The sequence below is a fragment of the Musa acuminata genome, chromosome BXJ2-6 (genome assembly GCF_036884655.1).
Source record: "Musa acuminata AAA Group cultivar baxijiao chromosome BXJ2-6, Cavendish_Baxijiao_AAA, whole genome shotgun sequence".
In the NCBI taxonomy this organism is placed as follows: domain Eukaryota; kingdom Viridiplantae; phylum Streptophyta; class Magnoliopsida; order Zingiberales; family Musaceae; genus Musa; species Musa acuminata.
Genome location: NC_088343.1, coordinates 5,774,093 through 5,799,571, shown reverse-complemented (window position 1 = coordinate 5,799,571; position 25,479 = coordinate 5,774,093). Strand labels below are relative to the sequence as shown.

Sequence of the window (25,479 nt, the reverse complement as noted above, 5' to 3'; positions counted from 1 at the left end):
GGCCATCCTCAGGTCTTTATCATGAAAGTAATCCACGCCGTTTTTGCCGTCAATCGAGGCCTTATGTTACAACCTATCATGTGCCAAAAGAACGATAAACTAGTTGGCGTAGCTATGTCCAGGTTAATTATATATGGATCATTATATTTTAAAAAATATATTAATATTTCTATGGTTATAGTTACAAAAGTGAAATATATAGGTCTTTTTATCCTAACACCTTTAGAACTGATGAAGTTGCTAAACGATTCTTTCATTGCTCTTCATCTGCATCAGTATTAATGCAGATATTGAGCGGTCTTTTCGTCGCTCGATGACTGCATTGACATTGACACAAATGGTGGTGGTCATCGAAGTGTCTATAGCGAAGATGGTGACTATCTCACCGAAAAGAAGCTCTAGAAGATGAGCGGTTATCAAGCTCCCGAAGGACATATCTGATGACAGTAGAAACGTATCAATCTTGGAATTCGACACTGAGTACATTGTCGTATGCGTCGAGCAGCCCTCACCTCTCACCACCGCTCTCTTCATCCACAACAATCACTCGCAACCCCAACGATGCCATCGTTTGTCACTATCAATCAAAATATTAAAATTATCTTTTTATCCTTTGTTTTCGTGTTTCCATTGATAAATCCGATAATATTATGATAAATAAACTTAAATATTTTATTTTCGTAGGATATCGGTATAACTTCTTAAAATATAACAATCAAAATACTAAAATTAATTAACTAGAGCAAATAATCAATAATTAGCCCCCAAATAACATAGTCAAATCTCTCTACCTGTTGCAGCTATGAGCCTTGGGAAATGAACGCACAATGACCAGATACGGAATCTTAGACGATGGTGATGCAACATTTTAGTCTGATTAACTAATACAGTTGGAAGTTAGGTTTGTGATATGACACTGCATTCATATACAAGGATAATGACATAACATGGCAGAAACAGAAACAGAAACAAATCATTCAAAAGCTACATTACTTGAAACCAGTAGAAGGGGTAGTTGTTGATGAAAAGCTACGAGAATACAACTCGAAGCAAACAGCCAAAAACTGGGGTTTCTCGTAGGTTACAACACTCGCATGAATCGATAAACAAAATCCCACTCGCACGGGCGTTAATAATTATAGCTGCCAATAAATAAACAAATGTTAGGTTACACAGTGGAATATGCTAACTGTTGTTACAGAGAAGTGCCTTCCGTGCCACATTAAACATTCTGCTACAGCCATGCAAGTGCCTGATCTCGAGAAAAGCCATGGTTGTGTCAAGTACTGTCACTAGTGGGTGATCCATTTGAACTTAACGGAAACCCCTTCCTCTTCCTCGTCCTCGTCCTCCCCAACCCCTTCCGGCCCTTCCGCTTCTCCTACCACCCTGAGATAAACCATCTAATGCTCTGTTAACAAGCTGGTTTTGCATGATTCCCTCGCCTCGAGCCTTCTTGTTGACTGCAGTGCTTGCGCTCGACCCGTTGAGAGAAGCTGTGTTTCTCTTACCCCTGTATGTCAAGTGCCCAAGACAGTCTTTAGGAAGAAAAGGGGGCAGGAAAAACAAGAACAGCAGTACAACGAAGGGATGCCTTTGACACACCCTGCAGCAGCTGTTGAAGCTAGTGATTGTTTCACTGGTTCCTTCCAGGATAGGTTGATTTTGCCATCTCCGATAAATGAAGGTGCTTTCGCATGTAATGGCTGATAAAGAGTATGGGAGCATCAAGTTATGTTAAGTCAAATAATGTCCCTCTCACGAGGAAGAACCATAGACTAACCTGAGTCATTGCCAGTATATTGTTGCAGATGCGCAATGCTGTTGTAGTTTTCTGCTGCTCTGCTTTCTGCATAGTATGAATTGTCGCCCCAAGGTCAAACCAAATACTCCGTTAAAATCGATCAAAGTTAGCAGAAAGGGGGGAACTCACAATCTTAGACTTAGCCTCTTCAGTCTTTGCAGCAGCCATTGCTTTGTTGTGATCAGCCATCCCTTGGGTTAATTTCTTCATGGCATTCCTCACAACTTCCTCTGTAGAGCTCAGTCTGCCCCACCAAGCCAATGTTGTCATTAGCATGTATACCTTTACCATAAACAACAGAAGAAATAGAGATCCTATTCTGCATGACAATATCAAAATACATAGCCTTCCAATAAGTATAAGCTGAAAGTTTAGTAATTTAGGACTTAAAATCATGCTACTTGCAGTCTCTTAAAAATGCATAAACCACACTGCTGCTCTAGTATTAGGGATATGAGTTCTTTTGGAAATGCATAATAAACCAAACATTTCTTGCCACCAACAGGAACAATTTCCTTCCAGTCAGGATCTGCGAGAACAATTAAGATTAATGACATCTCAACTCTTACTGTCAATGGAGAGTTCAAACTTTTGGAAGAAGCAGAGAGAAAGGCGATAAAGGTCAATCATCTTCAGATAATTACCCATGAGAGAATCTATGGAGAAAAACATATATCTCGTATCTGATATTCAGGAACTAGGAAGGGAAGAAGCAACAATCAGCAATTTATTTATAAAAAAAACTTTAATACTGCAGTCTTTAAGCAATATTATATGTGAAGTTGTATGACCGTAACCAACATAATCAAAGCCCCCCTTGTGATGATGTCTGGACCTGGATGCCTGATGTTCATGGGATTCCCTCGTCTCACAACACCTACTGTTTCTTGAGGGACACTATAATCTCTCTCTATAAATTAGACTCTTATTTGGAAGCCTGCCTAAGGTAAATTGTCCACTTATGAATTTTAAGGGACAAACACCAAATCCCTCGTGATAACCGTTGTGCCAGGTACAGAATGACACTCAAAGCTTGTGATAATATCTTCTTGAGATGCCTAATTCAAAGGATCTGGGATCATTTACACAATTATCTTCAAATCTCTCTTGATCTATCTGATGTCTAAATACAACGGCTGGATTCTAAAAGGAGATAATCTAGTCATGGACAGAAACAATGTGCAGTCACCCTTATAGCTGTCATTATATGGACTATATGAAAATCTATAAATCAGGCCCAATTCTCCTGAATCTGGTTCAATGAGGTATATGTCTTTCCATGCTAACTGACTACTGACAGTAAGCCACTTACTGAAGGGAGAGAAAAAGTCCATAGTGAGGCTTTCAAGTAGTTCCCTTGTGACCCGTGCTCGTTTGACCTGAAACTCCAATGGATCATTACCAAGCAGGATGAAATTGGAGGGGAGGGCCTAATCAGATAAACTAACAAAAAGCCTTGTTTTGCAGGGATGGTAAATAGGAGATTCATTTCTGTTCTGTAAGCAGAGGCATGGACTTCAGAGGAAAGCTAAATCAGGGCAAGATAAGAGGAAATCAGATATCCAGGTAGAGAGGCAGACTCAGTTCAAGTCTGACTCTCATTAACAACCATAAAGTTCAATTGAGGCTTAGAAATATTTTTGACATCACCTTTTGTAATTTGGAAGCTTTTGAAATGCATAGGATACATACGACTGCAAGGAATCAAACATGGTACCGACTGGTTGGCCGACTAGGGCATAAATCATACAGATGACATTTTGTGGCCATGATCATACCGCAGAACCAGCAAACATTATGGACTCAGGCTATTAGAACTTATCTACCTAATTATCCAACTAAATGAAATGATTTCCCTTTTTCAAAAAGAAGGTACCTAATGGTATAACTCACCTCTCAGTGAAATCTTTATAATTCTCCGAAAAATCCTCTCCAAGCCTGTCTGATGGTTGGCCAGTCACAATCTTGTACCCACAAAGGCTATTTGTAGAATTTGGAGTCTGCATAACACATATCAGAAAATGCAAGAATCTGCAAGCCAAGTCAAAAACGGTAACAGCAGAAGCCTGTCTAATAACCTTATGTGCTAAATGGTGAAATGAGTACAGTGAGCATTCAAGATAATTATATTTAGGCTCCTCTGTCCTTCTCCGTGACATGTACTTCTGCAAACAACAAAAACAAAAGACCAAAGACCAAAAATTCATGAGAAGGTAGTCGCTGAAGATGTGAAAAAACAAGCTAATAACAGATGAATGACAACATAACAGTCATCCATATAGAAACAAGATCCAATGTTTAGCAAGAAAATAGCATGCAGGGGGTAGCGATGCAAGTATAACAAAATATTTGCAAAGCAGTGTAGGAACTATTATTCCTTTAAAAGAGAAATAAAACTAGTCCTTTGTGCTTTCTTGGAACTACTGGTGCAAAATTTTGTACCTTTAAAAGTGTAACAATAGATGGAAGAAGCTGACGTGATTCCTGGGCAGCTGCATAAGGTGAACTTCCAGCAAGATTCTTGAGCAAATCTAACTTCCTCTCTTCAGGTAGCTGAGAAGACCGGAGGATCAGTGCACCATCAGAAGGGCAATGTAACATTATACAGCATAGGTATGGATGGTCAACTCCAAAACACACCAAGTAGGTAAAAGTAACCCTAAAAACTATAAACAAATATCAACAGCCATATGATACACGCAAAATGATGTGCTTAACTCAAGATAAAATCACATGCATATGCAATCATACAACACATCCATGCAGAGTATGCTGAACAATTAACTCTAATAAACTAAGCATGCAAGAAAGCAATTAAATATTTTGTTTTAGTGTCCAAGAGCTCCAGCATGAAACTACCTACACAGATGGAAGTTATAAAACATTTTAAAGGAGAAAATTGTAATATTCTTTACTCAACAACATCCATTAAGGTTAAAAAAATAGGGAGAATATCCAGCTACCATGATCTAAAAGATAACCACAAAGGAATCATCACAGTCAGCAAAATAAAAAAGGTACCTTATCAAATACAGGCAATATGTGTTTGTTGATGTAGTTGAGAAACTTGCTGCTTGAAGCACCTCTCTGATACAATAAAATATCTTCATATCTGGTGAAATCTTTTAGTTGCCATAAAATGACAAAAACTTAAGCATAACCCTGTCACTTACAGCAAAAAATGGAAGAGCCATGCACATGCATGAAATCAACCTATCTATATGATCAATGTCTTCAACCTGAAGCAGTAGAAAAAAACATTGGCCAGTGAAGTCTGAAAATTCAATGCTGGATTTAGCAAAATTATGGATTTCTAAAGGAAAATTAAACAACAATGCTTGAAAGACTAGCCAATAAATCTGAAACACAAGAAAATGTCAGATGCTTTTTTTTCTTCCAAGAAAAAAAACTCAAATTAAATCAAATGGAAAAAATTTCAGACTAGTAATATCACTGTAACTTTTCACATAAGCGATACTAAATAATTTCTAAATGTTCAGTAAAAATAAAATATGAATCCAGAGTTTAATGTGCATGGTAACCAAAGATGAAAAACCCTGAACCAAAAAGACTCAGACTCAAGAAACAAAGGGAATTTTTTTATTTTTTGCCACTTAATGTTTCAACACCTCAAAGGAGACAAACTTTAAACAGTTTGATAATCTAGTTTCCTTTTGAGTCAATAGATATGTCAACAAAATCAGGCACATGAAGCTAAAGATTGCCATAAATGATGAAATGGCAATGGTCCTCGAATCTGGCTTTGAATTATGGTAATGCTTCACAGATAATTTATCACTTAAAAACATCAGCCTAATATGCAGAAGACAAAAACACTTTTTGCACAACTCTTGGAGCCAAACATATAATGATAGGACAAAGCACCTATATGCAAATTGATCCTAGTGGCTCCAACTGCGCAGAATTAGGCTGTTTGTGAATAACACCTTAAATGCCAGCATTTATCCCCATACCAGAATTAATGCATGTGGACCATTTAAAAAACACAATGCAGTAGTTCATGGTACTTTGATAAGAAAATGCCTGATAAATGATATGTTGAGTATGGCTGGTTCACAGGCTACCAGTACATTATTGGACTAGTATTGTATTGTCTATATAGTGTGAAATTTTAAACTATGCTTTTGAGAGGATTGACAACTGAGTTTTTCATCTACATATTTGGACATGAAGAACATAGTGGTTTAATAAGTTGACCTGTTGAAATCTCATATCTTCTTTGGTAACATTTCTGCGTAAAATGTTTTATAAGGACATATGTAATACAGTAGAAGAATCAAACATTAGCCAATGTTCACAAGTTTGGACGGTTGATACATTTGGGTCTCTTTCAAGGGCTTGTGATTCAAATCCAATTGTGGCGCATTGAGCCTGTTCCCTCCTCTCCTAGGTGATGAATGACTAGCCTGTATGGGGCTTGTTTGTGCCATATGCACAACAAAGAAAAATGTAAATTTGAATATTTTCCAAATAAATTTCTGAGGTAAATATGCGATGAACTTAAAGGTGAAATGGAGTAAAGTGCCATGGTCATTAATCTACCTTTTTTATTAATAACATATTTTTCATTCAGGCCAGGCATGTAGTCATATGCATCACAGGGCAGTACATGACATGGAGCAAAAGTAGATAATAAAGTTTTAAATTAAGAATGCATAAAGAATAAGGAGTGACAAGAGATATTTATATAGCTGAAGGCATGGAACTATTCAAATTTTAAGTTACGAACACATACCAAGTATTTAAGTGCTACTTCATATGCAAAATCATAAAAGGAATAAGGAGTTTGGTGAACTACAATACATGATAGGCAACCTGACAAGATGTTACTACAACAAAAAGATATGAAATGCATTACAGCAAGAATTTGTCTTCATAAGCCTCCACTGAAATGGAGGTACACGTATCCTACTATTTCAGAAGGGAAAATTTGTATAACTTGTTCTACTGTGCATCAAGAAGGAAAATATTTGAGTTACATCACATGCACACCCTTGATGCCTATAGTTTTACTCACATTAAATTGTGCATCCAGGTCAGCCTGTCCTTCTACAATTTCAATTAGTTCCTGAATACGTTCTGGAGGTACACCATCACCAAATATGCTAAAACTCCTTAGGAAGTCCATGAATAACTTGAATTCAGCCCCAGTCACATCTTGTAAACTCTGGATACCAAATACAAAAAATCATGAAATGACAAATTGCCTACCAGACATCCAAAATATACCATAACTTCTAGGCCAAAGAAAAATCAAATACTATCCAACAAAATAAGATAAAATACCTACCTTTTTCACCAAGTCGGTTACATGTCTTTCCATTTCCTCTTGTGGCTTTAATAGTTCAGCTTTGAGAGGAAACACCTGATAAGGCACCTTTTAGATTCAGAGTAAAAAAAATCTTCAATAGAAAAATAAGAAGATTAATGCAAGATTACCTTATCCTTAAGAAAACAAATGACCTTTTCACGAACATTCTCCATTCCTATCTCAACATGCTTAAACAAAGCTGTCAAAGAAGCTGAAAAACCAGAACCATCAATCAGGCACATGAAGCATAACATTAAAGGACCAACCACACAAAAATTCCTTCTCAAGAAGCCCTATTTTTGTTAAAGTACATAGATGACAAGTTCATTACTTTCAGGAAATAAATAAATAAATAACTAGTAAAGTAAAATGCATTTCCTCTAACTAAATCAGTGCCGCAAGATGCTTGTGCAAAATCGGGCAAGCGCTACTTGACAACCTACAGTATCAAATAGGTATATCTGTGCAGCTGCCAACGGCAAACAAGTACAACTTTCTACAACAGTTCCTAATTTTTCATAAAAACAAGAACATGAATGACCTCCTTTTAGCTACCATTGGCTGCATTCCTATCACACACAAACCAAAAAAATTAACTTAACAAAAGCGGTTTACTCATAGAGATATTAAATGACAAAGATAAATATACCACCAGGTCTATTTAACAAAAGCAGTTTACTTGTAGAAATATCAAATGATAAAGATAAATATACCACCAGGTATACTATTACCATGCTGGTCTTACCAATCATCGAAACTGGTATCGTACTAGTGCTTAAGCCTCGGGTCAAACACGGCCTACTGGTGTCTATAAGTGCAATTCAAGAGAGGAGACCAAACACTTTGCGATTATGAGTTACAAAAACCATCTAGTTTCGGAAAAGATTCCAAACAACAATTATTAATTTCCAGTTCTTATTTTGAAAACTTAAAAAGTTTTTTTTCAAGTTTCTTAATACCAAAATTCATTGTTCTTTTTCTTTTTAAATGTCAAGTTTCGTGTTGCTTGGTTTATCAGTAAGTTCAAGAGACCTAAGTGAACATTTTTCCAACCATCTACCAGTCTGCACCGACTTGCAGAGCATAAATCTGCATGCCGAAACAATTTTGAGTTAAATTCCGATAAAAAAAAGAGGAAAAAGCTAACTATATAAGAAGATGTCAAATGCATAGTATGTTAAACATCTGAAGACGAATGAATCCATCTAGGGTATTGCAAAGATAACCACCATTACCAAAAAAAAGTAAACAAGTATTAACAAAAAGAGTAGCATTGAGTTATGTGCTACTGAACTACATGTTACCACAAAGCTGTTAAACACACATAGAAAGAAGAGATCAGCTTCGTATGGGGATTGCCACGAATATTGATCATTTTAGATTACCTTTTATATCCTGTCTTAGAAGAGACATTAGGGCTTTATGCACCGCATCACGCTCCACATTTTCCTCTAAGAAATATAGTGAGCGATTAGAATGAAGAGAAGAATAATGCTTAAACATTTAAAACCATACTCCGGTTTTCAAATATTAATATGTACCATATGTTAAGAGTTGTCCAAGAACATCAACAATTTTAGATACATATTCTGGTGTATCTTTGCAGAGAAGAGGAAGGCCACGAATAGCTTGTACTCTGATCTGTTGGCATATAAAGACAAAAGTAAGCATTTACTGTAGAAAATGCAGGAAAAAATCATCTTCACCGTGAAATTGAATGAGAAACAACAGGAATACGGAAATGTAAATGTTACAGCCAACAACTAGTAGCAAGATATGCACAAGTGTAAGTTTCATCATGATCGATCATCGCAAAATATAATCGAAGGAAAGGGTTTCTCTCTATGTCAAAAAATGAGGATGCTACTACAACAAGCTTTAGGGTCCCATCTATTTTGGAGTCAGCTACATGGATTGGCACTTCCTCTGCCATTGAGTTCTATCAAGGGAAACATCACTAGTTGATCTAAGTCATCAAATCTCCTTTTATTTTCCGAATACAAGTTGCTCTTTTGTGCAATAGGGGGTCTAAGGGTGAGAAACTTTATTCACTTATCAAAAGTGAGATACAAACATATAAATTAGTCTTTGTCGATAGGCCGAGACAGAAAAACCAACTAATAACAACCTCCACATAGCTCCCAGTACAAAATGGATTCTCTTAATATCATAAAGATAAAACAAAAGAGAACTCCATGAAATCTATGAAATCTCAAAGTACAATAATACCACCACCAAAACAAACAGCACAGAAACATGAAATCTAGTATTTGTAGCAAGTCCTTGGTAGCACCAGGGGTCAAAAATATTTCATCTCCCATACCTCTATACTCCTTATAACAATGATAGAATCAATAAATTATGTATCTTGAAAAAACCTACAGTTGCATTTCATCCACAAAAACTAGACAGAAGCAGCAAGAAAGCATTGGTGAAATCAAACCCGATGACATGACTTGCTATGAGTTTGAAACTATTTAATCTCCTGTTCAATGATCTATCCAGTTGGATTAATCCTACTAAACCAGCTTTTATCAAATCATGTTTGTTTCTTGAAAGTTGAAGAATAATATGATTTATATTCACAAAACCATTCTGGCAGAAGATACAGAGAGATGGACAAAAATGCCTCTCCTAACTAGGTTGTCTGGGATCAAGAGTCACCTTTGATGGCAAGCCACAAAACAAACACATGCCTGGGAATTCTGTCTTAATGCCAAACCAGATACCTGCATTGTAGTTACACCTGTATCATCCCTAACACCATAGTATAGGGCAGCATTAGGCAACATCCATGGTCTATATATACTGTTTAAATGATCCGGATTTGTTTCCAAGATGGTGGACAACCAAGATTGTTGAGAAATGGATTTAAGTGAAGTTTCAGCCTTTTAAAAGAATCTGGATGCATTGAGAGTATTATATTTGTAATTCACCAACGAAACCTCTAACTAATATTAAAAATAGGTTTGTGGATCTCTCTTCAACAACAATAGACCCACAAACCATAAAGCAATAATATGTGTATAATCAGCCAAAGAAAGCAAGAGACAGGGCTCCTTAGTCTCCAACAATTGGAACCCATATAGCTGAGTTAAAATCACACGCAAAAAAAAAAAAAATTTGTTGTCCCACAAACTAATGCATTAGAAAATCTTGGTTTTCTGTTTAGTGAATCCTAACTTTCTGAAATCCCACTTGCAAGCAGCCAATTCAAGGACTTGGTGCTCCTTGCAGTAATGTAATAGTAGAGAAACAATTTTTAAATTCATGGACTGCATGATAAAATCAAATGGGTGGTTCATGAAAATTGTCACTAGCTGAAAAAATGTCAACCTAGAAGTGGTCAAATTCGGTTGGAAGATGGACACATCTGTTCCCATTGACTTGTTCACATGCATAAAATCACTCTTGCCTTAGAAACCTCTCAGACGGTTGAAAGAGGCAATAAGTCAAAAAAAGGTTGATCAGTGCTTCACATGCAATGGTCAGGGACCCAGATAAGATTGTCATAACGGAAAAGGTAAAAAGCTCCTTGACAATTTATCCTCACATATGGACAATAAACACCCTTTGAAGAATTTGCTCCCACATATGGACAATAAACAATCCTGCTGATCAAATTCAATCATTTAAAAAAGTGTAGGTAGCAAGTAAGGAGTCTAATGATCTATATTTTGAGAGCAAAACTTTATGAATCAGACAAGGTCATGATAACAAGGTATGAAGCTAATCTGAGGTAGAGAAATTAGAAAGTGTTAATCATTAGTAGGGAGTTTATAATTTAAATTTAACGTAAACATCTATAACCAGAAGAGATCATGACAATCGGGTATAAAGCTAGTATAAGGCTTGAGATTCAAGGAAAGTTACTAAAACAGGGAATTTGATCATTCAGAAGAGCTAGCAAGCTGCACCTACAAATTGGACAATCATGGAAAGCCCCCGTCTAAGCTGCCGATAATGCAAAATAAGAATCTCCAAACCAAGAAATCAGAGAAAGCAAGTTTTCTATTGTAGGAGTTTTTTGATAGTCAAACTCATTATACAAAATTGCCACAACAGGCAACTTGTGCCTATAGAGGAGGTTGCAAAGCTAGTATAATAACAACAAAGTCATAGACTATAAGTCCCAACTATTTTGGATCGGTTACATGGATCTTTTGCTGTCATTAAGATATAAAAAAATCATATATTTAATTAAGTTTAGAGTATTTAAACTTTTACTTATAGTTTCTATTAAAGTTTTTTTAAATCTTCCTCTATCTCTCCTAAAAGGACTTTAATAAAAACTATAAATAAAGATTGTAAAGCTGGTAGATGGAGAAAAGCAATATTCTCTGATAGAGATAGAACATAGATGAATAGGGTTGACCCAACAGGCATATTATGCCGACAGAGGAAGTTCTAAAGCTAACAGCGGTATAAAAACAACACTATAAAATAGAAATAGAGGACCATGAAGATGAAGAGGAACATTTTTATATTAATCCAAACTCTCAAACTTGAAATTAGAAGGTAAAAGCAAGTAATGTCTTCAAGAAAAATACAGCATATTAAGTGAAAACTTGTAAGGTGATCATAGATCAAGGCAACTACAAAAACATGGTATACCTGGAGATTGTAGAGAAGCCAAACTTTAAGATTGGAGGCAGAAACACGTGAATTGTAGTTAGTTCATGGCCAAATTAACATAAGGTGTTGCTTGGTACCGTTTTCTTTATAAATGACACACAAAGATCTGATTCCATAAATTTGGTTTCTTTGGAACAAAAATTAACTCTTAACTACCAGACATTATATTGCAAACTAGAAATCAATGGCAGGAAAAGGGCATCATTTTGTCAAAGTGCCACTTCCAAGAACCACCCAGTATTTGCTCCAATGTCCCAAAATTTTATTGCCATAGCATGCAGCAGGCATACAATAGGTTTAACCAAAACTTTCATGCAATGTGGTTTCTGTTACCTTAAAGATGTGTCACTTTCTTTGCGGCAACTAGTAAAACCAAGATATATGTTTGCCAGCTAGTTTTATCAATGGCTTACTTTTGCTTTGTGCTTAAATGGAGAAACCTCACAGAGAATCTTACTTTTGCTAATGAAGTGAAATAAAAAGGGAAAAATATTACAATGGAAACTGACCCCGAGCTCATCTTCCTCGACCAAATCGAACTGCGCCGTCATGGCCTTGCTAGCGAGGGTGGGGAAGGACTTGAAGAACCGCGGGATGAGCTGGGCCGCCAGCTGCTTCGCCTTCACGCTCTGCCCCTTCACCGCCGCTATGATCCCCTCGTAGTCACTCACATGCTGCAAAGACCCAAGGTGCAGAAAAGAAAATAACACAATCAAAGCCACTCCCACGCAAACCCTAAAGTAGAGGACTCCTGATCGAAGGGCAGAGGAAAAGATGGAGAGGAAGGGCAGGCACCTTAGACTTGTCCTTCGCCTCGTTCAGCCGCTCGCCGAACTCGTACAGCTTCTCGACCTCGGCGGCATCGGCAGCGGAATCGGAGGCCATGGCGCCCGGAGAGGAGAGAGGCGATTCTTTCTTCGGCGTGGATGGGTGGTATATTGGATCTCGGAGGCGGAGGAGGATGAGGAGCTGCGGGGGGGTGGCCGGAAGAAAGGGGTTCACTCGTTCTTCTGGGGTTTAGAGACAGGCGGCGGCGGAGTTTGCGCTCCGACCCAAGCAAGCGATGATGGTTTTAAGCCGCTTGACAGGGTGGCGGTGAGTAAACCGAGTCGGATAAGGAGGTGACCCGAGCGGAAGCGGGTTCGGATTAGGCTAAATACGAGAAATGTTTTTGTATTTCATACGATTTGGAGATGTTTTAGAAAAATAAAAATACTTTACAACGACGACAACAGTAAGTCATAATTAAATTACACGTAATATAAATATTCCAAATAAAATTAAGAAAATAGATTAAAATCAGTTTCTATTTTATTCGCTTTAGTTTTTAACCGAATCGATCTACCTGCTTTATAATCGATTGGGGGTGCTCGGATGGGTCCCGCTTGCAGTCTTGTTTCCACCTCCAATTAGAAGACAGGTAGTTCGGGGGATATAAAAAATGGGGGAACGTTTATACATCATGTCTAATTGTATAAATTTATGCGCTCTAATGACTTACAATGACTTGGAGTAGAAAGTTGTAGAAATATTATTTTTCAATGTATGTGAAATCAAAAGAAACAAAATGAAAAAAAAAGATAATATTAAAACTTTTGTTATTTGAGTAATGATAGAATATTGTTGATCAATCATGTGGCGTTTATGCGATGTCCAAACTTCACCTACCCACGTGGAGAAAGGTCCGGGGTAATAAGCTTTATTTGCCTTATTGCGCACATGAATAAAAAGCCAATGGGAGGTTGTTAGAGAAGATTAAGGATTATCTATTTACATAATATTTCATATAATGTTCTACCTCTTTATGATCAAATATAAAACCTCATCTTAAACATAATTGAAAGAGATCACTTTGGCCACTCATGTTTATACTTTTCTATCTCATATTACTAATTTGGATATTGGAAGGACCAAGTTGGGAAACCCCTCCCGACATTAATCAGGTGGCACCTCAAGAGTTTAGTGTTTTTACCTTGGAGGCACCTTGGGCAAACCATGAACATACTGATCCAAACCACATCGAGCTAACTACAACGTCAACGACCTAGATGTCTCACCCCCAGGGATGACCCTTAACAACCAACTAATCCATATCAAGATATTCTTAAACCTCACTCAACAATCGCACATGCTAATAGGCATGATACAACCCATCACTTTACTTTTGCCTTAATTAATCCAACAGGTGGTGCTACTAACTTAGTCATGATCCTCAACTCAACCGCCACGGCACCCATCGAGGTTTCCTTACCCAACGTGGTGTCGAAATCCTGGGAGCACCTGAGACCTGTTAAACTGCAAGCCGAGAATGTACTTTGATCCCCAACTGTGGTATTCAGTGGACCACATCACCACTTTGCCTTGTTTGACTCGAAGGCCTAATCAGCATACTTGATTGAGGATTCCCTACAAATCTATTTGGGATAGATAGATCGACATTTGGAGAAGATGTGACGAGAGCTCAAACGGTTAAAGGGGGCAGGCATTGGTTGATCTCATCTCCGGTCGATCATTGTTCATCTAGAAAATTCAAGAGGAATCAATCATAGCAAACTTTTGCCTCTTGTCGCTAGAGGCAGATGATAGTGTCGATTTGATGGAATACATTATAGCTTTTTATACTCAAATGTCATTATATGATACTTCGGATATCCTGATATGCCGTATCTTCCTGACCATATTAAGGGGCTCAATACAAGAATGATACACCTACCTGAAGTTATTTTCGATCAGTTATTTTGTCTAGCTTGCAAGAGAGTTTGAATTTCAATTAGGAATATACGCTCGTGGCTTTCAATGATAACACTCCATAAACTCAAGTAAAATGAGGAAGACTCGTTTGCAAACTTTATTATTCAATTCACAAATGATATATGAGGTATGATAGATACTTATCTGTCACTCATAATATAAACTTTTATGATGAAGCTCATGCCCTCTCGCTTCTTTTAGTCATCGATAGAGAACCTATCGATGATTATGCTTGAGACAATTCAAATGACCAATCAATACATTATCGTCGAAACAGTGGTCTCGGACAAGCATGAGAAGTCACACAAAAGGCTAAGGTGGGAGTGACCAAAATCATCCCCAACTCTACAGTTATCATGATGGAGGAGAAATAAACAACTCGAGTTACCTTGTCTAAGGTCCAAGCTGACCCCTCTAAACAGGACTAGTACTAAAGTTTTTCTTTAGATAAAAGAGATGAGCTTTTAAAAGACCCTTATAAAGACATTATCGGTGGAAAGAGATAGGCCAAAGTACTATTAGCTCTACCAAGATTATAATTACAACATCAAAAATTGTCATAACTTGAAAGAGTAAATGGAGAAGCTCATACTAGAGACATCTTAGGTAGTTTGTTCACAAGCACCAAAAACTCTCATCTTGACCTTAGAGCCCGATGGAGAAATAGATTGGTATTATCATTGGTGGACCTACATCGGGATCGTAAACCTATATATCACATTCAGAGATAAGCTTACTCCAAAATGATACTGGCTAAGTTCATAGTGGTGGATATCCCTCGATAAACAACTACGATCATAGACCGACCCACATCGAATAAACTAAGAGTGATGGTGTCGACATATCACATGGTGATGAAGTTCCCGATGATGATCGACATTAGAGAGTTGAAAAGCAACTTAAGGGAGTTACGCTAGTGCTAATTGATGACAGTATGATTCAAAGCCTAAAAAATTGATTTGCTACAAAGGAAGACCTGTTAGCGAGGAATAACCCGTTATCGAGGTTATCGATTCAAGGTATAAGTCGAGCACCCCAAACCCTATCGACGTTGATGAGTAGATATAGTATATTATTTTGAACCCTTAGTGTTTTTAATGTTTTTGAGAGTATGAAAATTAGAAGTCATAAAAAAAAGGTTAATTATATTAAAAAAAAAGTTCGGGTCCCGTCAATCACATATGTTATGGATTTAAAAAAAAACATCGTAGATATCAAAACCATCAATCGGATCGAGGCTCACTACATGTTGTAATTTCTAACGTGAGATAAAGATGAGTCCGAGTAGAATATGTTTCTATCCAAGTTTGGCTCACCTAAATAGATCGGATTCGCGTACATTTTTTTGTAATTGAGTTCTCGTTCTAAAAACGAGTTGGGATCAGCACATCACTAGTCGCTAAAATCCTATAACATATGCTACTATTGTTGGAACTTTTCAGGCGTATGGGTTGCATGCAAATTGTCACGTAAAAAAGTTTTGATTTATTGAAAAGATTTTTTTATTATTTAAGTAATGAATACGATGTTATTTCGATGTTTTTATAAACTAGCTAAATTAGTACAATTCAAAATATGTTGAATCTGAATCGTCAATATTTGATAAATAGCTCTAATTTTATTTATTTATTTATGATCTTCATCTTTTGGATAATTCATTTTCCTATTTGTTTACTGTATTGATACTCGAATATCTTCCACGTAGATGTGTCAAAAGATCGATTATAACTTGGGTGTCTTCCTTAGACCAACACTAGCAAAGGATCGAGGAACGATTTTGTCTTAATTCTTTTATTTAATTTTAATATTTATTACATGTTTAAAACATAAATCTAAATTGGATTTGTCATATATGTAGTTGATTGGTTATTGGCCCGTTGACTCCGTGGTCGTTCGATAATCCATAATTGATGATCGGTCAACGATATCTCCGATTGACTAACTTGCCGTCACAAACCACTGTATATTCGATCGACCAGCATTTATTAATGTCCGACGAAGGAGTGATCATTCGGTCATCAAATGCAAAGTCAACGTCAATTAATATCCAATTCACTGTATATCGGATGGGGCCCACATCAAAATACTCCTTTTTTTTGGGTCAGCTGCAACCCACGTCCTTCACGGCCAATGCATAATTTTTTTAATAAAATCAACAATTACTTGAATATTAAATTAAAAACACTCTTATCACTAATATTTTAATATTTGTAGGATGTTAATGTATTTTTAAACTTTTTAAAAATATCCTATAATTTTATCTAAAATTATTAAATTATTAAATGATTTAGTGAGAAACCAAAATATTTCTATTTTCTATGAAGGTAAATTTTTATTTATTTATTTTTAAATATTATATATATATATATATGATTATATTTTTATTTATTATATATATGGGTCATATGAAATTTTTATAAGATTACATGCATACATTCATTTATTTATTTTATTTTTATACTTATTCATTTAAAATAAAAAAACTATATATTTATTTTAAATAAATATTAAAATATTAGAAGGATAAATTTATCATAAAATATTCAATAGACTTTTGAAATATAATTTTATCAAATAATATTTAAACTAATTCATATTTAAAATATAGTCTTTATTTTATTATTTATTAAATATTAAATATTTCATAATGGTACATTCATTCAAATGTATATTAAAAATATTAATAATAAATACTTCATTACAATCTTATTCGAGGATTAGTACTTCCCATAAGTGCATCATCGATCGGCCTTGGCACGTTTTAATCGCACGACAATGTGAACACAACACGAAAGTGCCATGTGATTCACGAGAATTTTTTGACCCACCCATCGAGCCCAATCGAATTCATAAAAAATGACGATGTGATTGCTTGCGATTTGAATTTGATTTGGGATAATTTATTTAGAAAATTTCACATTGATTTTTGAGCAATTATTGAGAATATTTTTTTTAAAATGAATAAACAAAGTATATCCTTATTCTTTTGGTTGTCATTTTAGTTAACAACTATTAATTATGTAGTGAAGTGTGTATTTTAGTTCAAAATGGAGTTTTTCTTTTTTGTTTGGAAGTTTGTCTAAAACATCTCTATTAAGACATGATATTAAGACATTTTCTGATTTTTTTTTTACTTTTTTAAGGATTTTATATTTATATTCATTGAATTTGATAGGTTTATGTGTGTATTATATTGTCAAATATATTTGAGTATAAATCGAATGTACTTTGATGAGCTTTGTTTAAGAGGATCTTAAAAATATTTATTTTTTAAAATTGATATATTTCAATAAGAATTCTGAGTCTTAGTGAACTCTATCTCAAACACATTAGGGTTTTACATCTATATTTATATGATCGAAACATTCATTCATTTTTTTTACTTTTTTTTAAATAAAACTATTATTTATTAGCTTTTAGAAGTATTGTTTGAGAATAAGAGGCCGAAGAAGAAGAGAATAAAAAAGTAGAGAGGTTGGACGAGATGGAGGATTAGGGTTTGAAGAATTCTTAACAGATTCATTCGTCTCCAACGGATATATTTATTGTTTAGATTATTGTTTGAAATAAAAATTATTGTTTAGACTAGAAGGATATATTTAAAATTTTAAAAATATATCATCAGATAATTTTTCAATAGAGCAATGCTTTCTCATAAAAAAGTGATTATGAGTTTTTCTCTATAAATTACCCATTAAAGTTTTCCTTAGATAAATTACATCCGTTAGAAAAGATTCATGCATCAAAGATTAAATTAGAAGGATATAATTAAAAACTTAATTACAATAATTAAGAGTTTCTTTTTTCTATAAATTATCCTTTACAATATTTCTTGGTTAAATTACCCTTTTAATCATAAAGTAATCTAAAACGAGACTAATTATCCTTATACTTTAAAACGTTATATTAGTAACTTTATAATTATAAAAATAAAATATCTAGATTCATTCATAAAAAAATATAAAAATAAAAGATAAAAAAATAGTTTTAACATTCCAATCGATGATAACGAATGTTGACACCGATGCTTATACAATTATCGAGCAACGTCGCTCGACACCTACATCGACGTCGATGCAATTGTCGATTGATGAAATAGTTACTCTATAACTACGTTAACATCGATATAGATGCGAAACAATCCTCACTTCTTATCGTCACTCTCCTCATCCACAACAGTTATCTATGACTTTCAATATCATCGTTCTTCATCACCATCGATATAGTATATCATCATCAACTCAAATATTAAAAAAAAATTATTTTTTATTTTTATTGATAAAAATAGATGATATTAAAATAAATAGATCTAAATGTTTAACTTTTATACTTATAATAATATTAATATATTTATTTAAATATGTAAAAATCGAAATATTAAGTCGTAGTTAACTACTACTACATGGGTTAATTAACCCTCTTAAAATGAAGCTATTTTCTAACAGGTTCATGCATCAAGCAGACCCGTTCAACGTATGCTTGGCTCCAAATCTATCTTACACGCTGCCTCCGTCGTCGCAAACTATATAAACCCTTGTCTTCTCCGCCTTCGCTCGTCCCTTTTCTGCACGTTGAGTTCCTGAACCTTATTCCTCATCGGCGAGCCGATGGATCCCCACTCCTCCGCCGCGCGCCGCACCGCCGTTCTCGCCGGCCACCTCCTCCGTGGCTCCGCCCCCGCCGACGGCCTCTCCTCCGCCTTGATCGAGCCCGCCGCCTGCCTCCACTACTCCCCTCCCGAGCTCTCCGAGCAGCCCCCGTCCTTCGACACTGCATCGCTGCGTCGCGTCCTCGATGGCCACGACACCGAGGGGCGGGACTGGCTGTTCCGGCTAATGGAGGAGAGCTCGCTCTTCTGCCCCCGCCGCCGCGGCAACAGGACCTTCGTCGCGCCGGACTACAACCAGACCATGGAGCAGCAGCGGGCGGTCACGATGCGGCGGATTGAGTACCTGCTCGCTCACGGCGTGTTCGAGGGCTGGCTCACGGGGAGCGGCCCGGAGGCGTTGATGAGGAAGTTCGCCTTCTTCGAGTGCATTGGAATATTCGATCACTCCCTCGCGATCAAATTAGGTGTTCATTTCTTTCTCTGGTGAGCCTTTGACCCCCTTTTTTCCCCCTTCTTTATTTCCATTTCTTGAGTAAATGCCACGGAACGTTGGAGAAGATGTGATTTTGATTGAAATTTTGGAGGTTATTCGAGGATGTTGGAGAAGGTGTAATTTTGACTGCAAATTTGGAGGGTCGATGATTGGAACGATAGGATTTAATCTGAACAAGTTTAGGATTGACTGAAGCTGTAAAGTAAGTAGAAATGGAGTTTATGTAAGAGCTCAACAGTTAGAAAGGGTAGACAATGAGGAATGTACAAGATGATAAATTAAGGAAATTACGGAGAAATACGAGGATAATATAGAGCGTTCCAGTAAAAGATGGTTCTTCTCAAACCAAGTATCGGAACCCTTAGGACTCTCAGTTCAAGTTGAAATGAAGTTTGCCGTACACAGACTAAAACTTGGACTACATTTATGTTTCATGGTACGCTAGATGTCATCCCGCGCTTATAAGTTAACCCAAGGCAATCAAATTAGTGATAGAATTCCAATTCCATATGGCTTATTTGTCAAATTTTCTGATAGAATGAATTGTTAACTGTAAATTTGATCTGCTGAGGGTTCTAAGGTCGAGTCAATTGGCATTCTAATGTGGACACATCAACTTCTTTTTTTTGTCTGAGATAATGGCAAATCATGTGCATCTTGGATGACTGTTTTCTTCTTATGGTTTTGGCTTCATGACCTTCCAAGAGGAAGAAGCATAAGTTGATGTATCTATCTTTTGTCCTTAAAACATGCTTCTTCAGGCATGCATCGACGGTCATCATATTCGTTTTTGTTCTTCAAGAAGACTTGGTTTTCATGATTTATTAGATATGTTTCTAAATCAACAAATCAATCACCATTTTTAATTGAAAAGTCCTCAAATTGGAGCAATTCCCCCAGTCTCATCATCATTGATGGTCATGCTAGAAATTGAGGGATTAGTCTGACCAACTTATGATTGGTTAGACTTGGGATTAACCTGGAAATTAAAGCTTAATAGTTCAAAGAGGAGAGGCAAGGGGGAAAGGGGGAGGGTGGGGAGTGGGGGAGATAGACCAGACAAGCCAAAAGATAATTTACTTCTACTCAAGATGAATATTATTTGCTTTTTTTACTAGTTGATGAGACCTGTATTAGTTTGATTTTATTGTAGGCTCTTCTTGTACAATGTTGGGTCTTTCCATAATTTATGCATGTTGTTAGTCCCTATTACCTTATCTATGTTGTAATTGTGTAGCTGCTTTTGCATGAAAGCTTGATGGGCCTTTTGCCAGCAAGAACCTGTGTCACTGGTGCCATAAGATCTATCATACTTAAAAGTCTTAAATAAGTAGTTAATGTTCTCAAATTTTTTTGGATCACAGGGGGGGGGCAGTCCAAATTTTTGGCACAAAGCATCATCATGACAAATGGCTGAAGGCTGCTGAGAATTTTCAGGTTAAGGGCTGTTTTGTGATGACCGAGTTGGGGCATGGAAGTAATGTATGTTTCCGCATCTTAGTTGAACTTGTTTATTGGAACATTTATTTATGTTGTTTCTGTTATTACATCTTCACACTTGAAATCTCTTAAATATTTCAAGGTCAGAGGACTTGAGACTATCGCGACTTATGATGCAAACACAGGAGAGTTTGTGATAAACACTCCCTGTGAATCAGCACAGAAGTATTGGATAGGAGGAGCTGCTAATGTAAGAAGAATTTTCTTATAAATTATATATGTTGATGGTAGATCACGACGTGGTCTATGATCACAAGAAACTTCTACTGCACATGTTGTATACGACTTCCATATTAGTTATATTGTACTCATTGTACATGCACATAGCTATATGTAGCTCCATCTTGCACTGAACTTGTAACTCTGTCTGTGTCTCAGGATGCAACACATGCAGTAATCTTCTCTCAGCTCCTTATAAATGGGACCAACCAAGGGGTGCATGTATTTATAGCACAAATCAGAGATGCAGAAGGAAATGTTTGTCCCAATGTTCGCGTCGCTGATTGTGGTCATAAAATTGGCTTGAATGGTGTTGATAATGGCAGGATCTGGTGAGGGCATTGGTTTTCGATGCTAGAGTTTGTTATTATGCTTCAGAATTGCCATTTGATGCATTTGTTATTATTACTTGTGCAGGTTTGATAATTTCAGAGTCCCTCGGGAGAACTTGCTAAACGCAGTTGCTGATGTATTACCTGATGGGCGATATGTGAGCCCAATAAAAGACCCAGAGCAGGTTCCTAAAGCCGCTAAGATCAGCATATTTGTTTATCACAGTTTGTTTAAATTCTGTAAAGATAGTATATGATGATTTCAATCGAACAATCTTCTTGACATTTCCTGTTGTCTGCCTGAATAATATACATTTGTATTGCAGAGGTTCGCAGCTCTTCTTGCGCCGCTATCATCTGGGCGTGTGAATATTGCAGCACTTGCTGTTTATATATCAAAGGTATCTTGCACTTGCTTTCGATGCTTAATATGCTTTTCAGCTTGTTAATAATTATAATGTGCCATGGAAATTGAGCAAATTTGTTTGGTAATTCATTTTTGAACTGTTGTCAGGTGGGTTTATCAATTGCTGTGAGATATGCTTTAACAAGGCGGGCTTTTTCCTTATCAGCTAGTGTTCCTGAAGTTCTGTTGCTGGATTATCCTTCTCATCAACGGCGCCTCTTACCGCTGATTGCAAAGACGTAATTGCGCTAATTATCTCGATCATAAATTTTAATTTTATTAATCATGCCTAATCTTTTCAGATTTTCATATCAACTACCTGAGTAAAAATTATTCTCTTATGTTTTGTTTTGCTTTTTCCTGCCTGTCTGCAGTTGCGCTATGAGTTCCTCAACCAATTTTTTGAAAAGATTATTCACTAAGAGGACTCCAGAAAGCAACAAGAGTATTCACATATACTGCAGTGCTTTCAAAGCTACACTCTCATGGCATACCATGAGAGTACTTCAGGTTCATGCAACTTAGCTGAAATGTTTCATTTTTTGTTGTCAAGGATTCCTTTTGCTCGAGTTAGGATGTTAATACGTTTTCCAGGAGTGTCGTGAAGCCTGCGGTGGCCAAGGCTTGAAAACAGAGAACCGTGTTGGTATCTTAAAAGGTGAATACGATGTTCAGTCTACCTTTGAGGGAGATAACAACGTATTGATGCAACAGGTACTGTGCAATTGTTTCTTTGATGGGATCTTTTATTAGACGCGAGCACATCGAGATAAGATTCAGTACACATGAACCAGGTGAGCAAAGCACTTCTTGCAGAATATATAGCAGCACATAAGAGGAAGAGTCCATTCAAAGGCTTGGGATTGGAACACATGAATGATCCTTGCCCGATAATTCCATCTAATCTAAACAGCTGTACCCTTAGAAGCAGCAAGTTCCAGGTAGCAAGTTAGCTTCATTTTTCTACCTCACTTTTATCAACTTTTAAGCTGAAGATATATAATCGTTTCGATCGTTCAGCTCGACCTGTTCTGCTTGAGGGAAAGAGATTTGTTTGGTCGATATGCTAATGAAGTGTCTCGATATCAAGCTCAGGGAGAAACCAAAGAAAAAGCAGTTCTCCTGGTAGACACTCGGCACCTGAATTGTTTTGTTTCTTTCATCGCGTTCCTTTTGTTGATACTATTGAACTTGTTGAATGTATCAGAGCTATCAACTCGCCGGCGATTTGGCAAGGGCCTTCGCTGAACGCTCAATATTGCAAATTTTCATTGATAATGAGATGGCCCAGCCTGCTGGACCACTAAAGGTATATACATGCAATATATATATATATATATATATATACCTTTTCTACCGAGTTTCTTGGGTAAATTTATGCATCATCATTGTATAATATAAATCTCTTTGCAGGATATATTAGGGTTGTTGAGATCGATGTATGCCTTGATCTGTACGGAAGAAGATGCATCTTTTCTTCGTTATGGGTACTTATCGCTTGACAATGCTGCTGTTGCAAGGAAAGAAGTCATGAAGCTGTGTTATGAGTTGAGGCCGCATGCACTTTCTGTGGTTAGCTCCTTCGGGATCCCTGACGCCTTCCTGAGCCCCATTGCTTTCGACTGGATTCAAGCCAATTCTTGGTCTTCCCTCGACGAGGAATAAGATTGCAGTCATCCTCTTGTAGCATAAACTGGCAATAATCTAGGGATGAATAATGTAGCATAAATATTGGTTAAGGAAACCCTGATGCTAAAGAAAGTGATTAATCTGTATTCGGCAACTATATAGTTTTTTATTGGAGGCCATTGGTTTAGATTCTTTCTAAGTATATCTTTAAGATGTTTTTGATGATATTAACATAAATATCATATTCCTGACTAGTTTCCATCCTAGTGAGAAGATCCTTTATATCTTGTTGTCATGAAAGAACAATAATGGGGATGGATGAGAGCTACTAATCCCGTCTTTGTAATACTTTGATACGGGTTAAAACTTGAATGAATTTATGAGCGCTGAGTTGAATCTACTACTGCTAATATTTTTGTTCATTAATGTAATATATTAGTTATCTCATTGATGGACAATTCGTGATAAATGATATTAGAGTCGATGTAACGACTTAAGTAGGAAAATATTACTCATCGACTTCGGACGAGTTAAAACTTAATGAGTTTACGTTTAAGTATTTTTGATCAATGGATTGATAGCGGATAAGGACATGAGCATACCTTATCTCAGGAAGCTCTCTGTTCCTGAGTGATGATTATACAACTTAAATCAAGAAGAAAACAACAGCTTGGATTCAATGATCTTGAAGTATACCTTTAAGATGTTTTTGTTGATATTAACATAAATATCATATTCCTGACTAGTTTCCATCCTAGTGAGAAGATCCTTTATATCTTGTTGTCATGAAAGAACAATAATGGGGATGGATGAGAGCTACTAATCCCGTCTTTGTAATACTTTGATACGGGTTAAAACTTGAATGAATTTATGAGCGCTGAGTTGAATCTACTACTGCTAATATTTTTGTTCATTAATGTAATATATTAGTTATCTCATTGATGGACAATTCGTGATAAATGATATTAGAGTCGATGTAACGACTTAAGTAGGAAAATATTACTCATCGACTTCGGACGAGTTAAAACTTAATGAGTTTACGTTTAAGTATTTTTGATCAATGGATTGATAGCGGATAAGGACATGAGCATACCTTATCTCAGGAAGCTCTCTGTTCCTGAGTGATGATTATACAACTTAAATCAAGAAGAAAACAACAGCTTTGGATTCAATGATCTTGAAAATGCTCACTTCATCTCCCCCTCCATTTCTTGTGTGTCAAGAGTTGACCAGCCACCAACAGACAAACAATTGGTCCAACCAAACCCATCGACAGCTCCCCTGTTTCGGTCCACACGGGGTTCAGACTTTTCCACCAACGAAAAGAGAGTTGACCACATCGGTCAATGGCCGCAAGCGTGGGAAGACCCTGAACCCTGTCGGATTCGGAACATCAGCTCCCCGACGTTGTCTCATTCCAACAGTCGACCGAGTACCCTCCTCCGTACCGGTGTTGTGACGATGGATTTGAGATGACACAAAGCCAGTGGGTGAGTCGTACCGCTATGCGTCCTGCTGTTTCCCTGTGGCTCTTTGTCATTGGCTTGTGGATGAGAGCCACACAATTAATGGAGCGGCTACAGTGGTCGAGATAATCCCCGGATTCTCTGTCCGCCTATGGCTGGGAATCATTTGTGTTGTTCTGTGAGAGAGAGAGAGAGAGAGAGGAAAATGGAGGGATGATGTCTTCTGTCTCGTGGCATCTCTCTTCCAAATGAGCCTTTCGCTCTCTGTCTCTCTCTTCTTCCTTCCTGCATTGGACAAAGGAC

General features: G+C 36.7%; 2 protein-coding genes across 2 annotated transcripts; one reads left to right on the top strand and one right to left on the bottom strand.

Annotated features, from left to right (window-relative positions):
- Window positions 1-1,103: 1,103 nt before the first annotated feature.
- On the bottom strand, window positions 1,104-12,884 carry LOC103987071 (apoptosis inhibitor 5-like protein API5). Its single transcript, XM_009405262.3, has 16 exons — window positions 12,567-12,884; window positions 12,281-12,445; window positions 8,678-8,777; window positions 8,522-8,587; window positions 7,265-7,347; window positions 7,116-7,190; window positions 6,843-6,992; window positions 4,978-5,043; window positions 4,826-4,891; window positions 4,247-4,357; window positions 3,883-3,969; window positions 3,698-3,804; window positions 1,934-2,048; window positions 1,784-1,849; window positions 1,606-1,706; window positions 1,104-1,513 (listed from the first exon to the last, which is right to left on the bottom strand). The coding sequence occupies exons 1-16, from the start codon at window positions 12,654-12,656 to the stop codon at window positions 1,315-1,317; spliced, it is 1,647 nt and encodes a 548-aa protein (XP_009403537.2). The 5' UTR covers window positions 12,657-12,884; the 3' UTR covers window positions 1,104-1,314.
- Window positions 12,885-19,107: 6,223 nt separating this feature from the next.
- On the top strand, window positions 19,108-23,746 carry LOC135613639 (acyl-coenzyme A oxidase 3, peroxisomal-like). Its single transcript, XM_065110670.1, has 13 exons — window positions 19,108-19,614; window positions 20,989-21,106; window positions 21,207-21,314; window positions 21,503-21,675; window positions 21,761-21,860; window positions 22,002-22,076; window positions 22,190-22,320; window positions 22,456-22,591; window positions 22,676-22,795; window positions 22,876-23,022; window positions 23,102-23,206; window positions 23,289-23,390; window positions 23,495-23,746. Exons 1-13 carry the CDS (start codon window positions 19,130-19,132, stop codon window positions 23,744-23,746), a joined length of 2,052 nt encoding a protein of 683 aa, XP_064966742.1. The 5' UTR covers window positions 19,108-19,129.
- The last annotated feature ends 1,733 nt before the right edge of the window (window positions 23,747-25,479 follow it).

What these genes read in the sequence shown, in the direction of transcription:
- LOC135613639 (XM_065110670.1), top strand. Translation starts at nt 19,130, where the DNA reads ATGGATCCCCACTCCTCCGCCGCGCGCCGCACCGCCGTTCTCGCCGGC. An exon ending in AGTTGGGGCATGGAAGTAAT is followed by an intron (nt 21,107 to 21,206) that starts GTATGTTTCCGC and finishes AAATATTTCAAG; the next exon opens with GTCAGAGGACTTGAGACTAT. An exon ending in TTACCGCTGATTGCAAAGAC is followed by an intron (nt 22,321 to 22,455) that starts GTAATTGCGCTA and finishes GCCTGTCTGCAG; the next exon opens with TTGCGCTATGAGTTCCTCAA.
- LOC103987071 (XM_009405262.3), bottom strand. Translation starts at nt 12,656, where the DNA reads ATGGCCTCCGATTCCGCTGCCGATGCCGCCGAGGTCGAGAAGCTGTAC. An exon ending in AGGCGAAGGACAAGTCTAAG is followed by an intron (nt 12,446 to 12,566) that starts GTGCCTGCCCTT and finishes GGGTCTTTGCAG; the next exon opens with CATGTGAGTGACTACGAGGG. An exon ending in AAGAGGCTAAGTCTAAGATT is followed by an intron (nt 1,850 to 1,933) that starts GTGAGTTCCCCC and finishes CATACTATGCAG; the next exon opens with AAAGCAGAGCAGCAGAAAAC.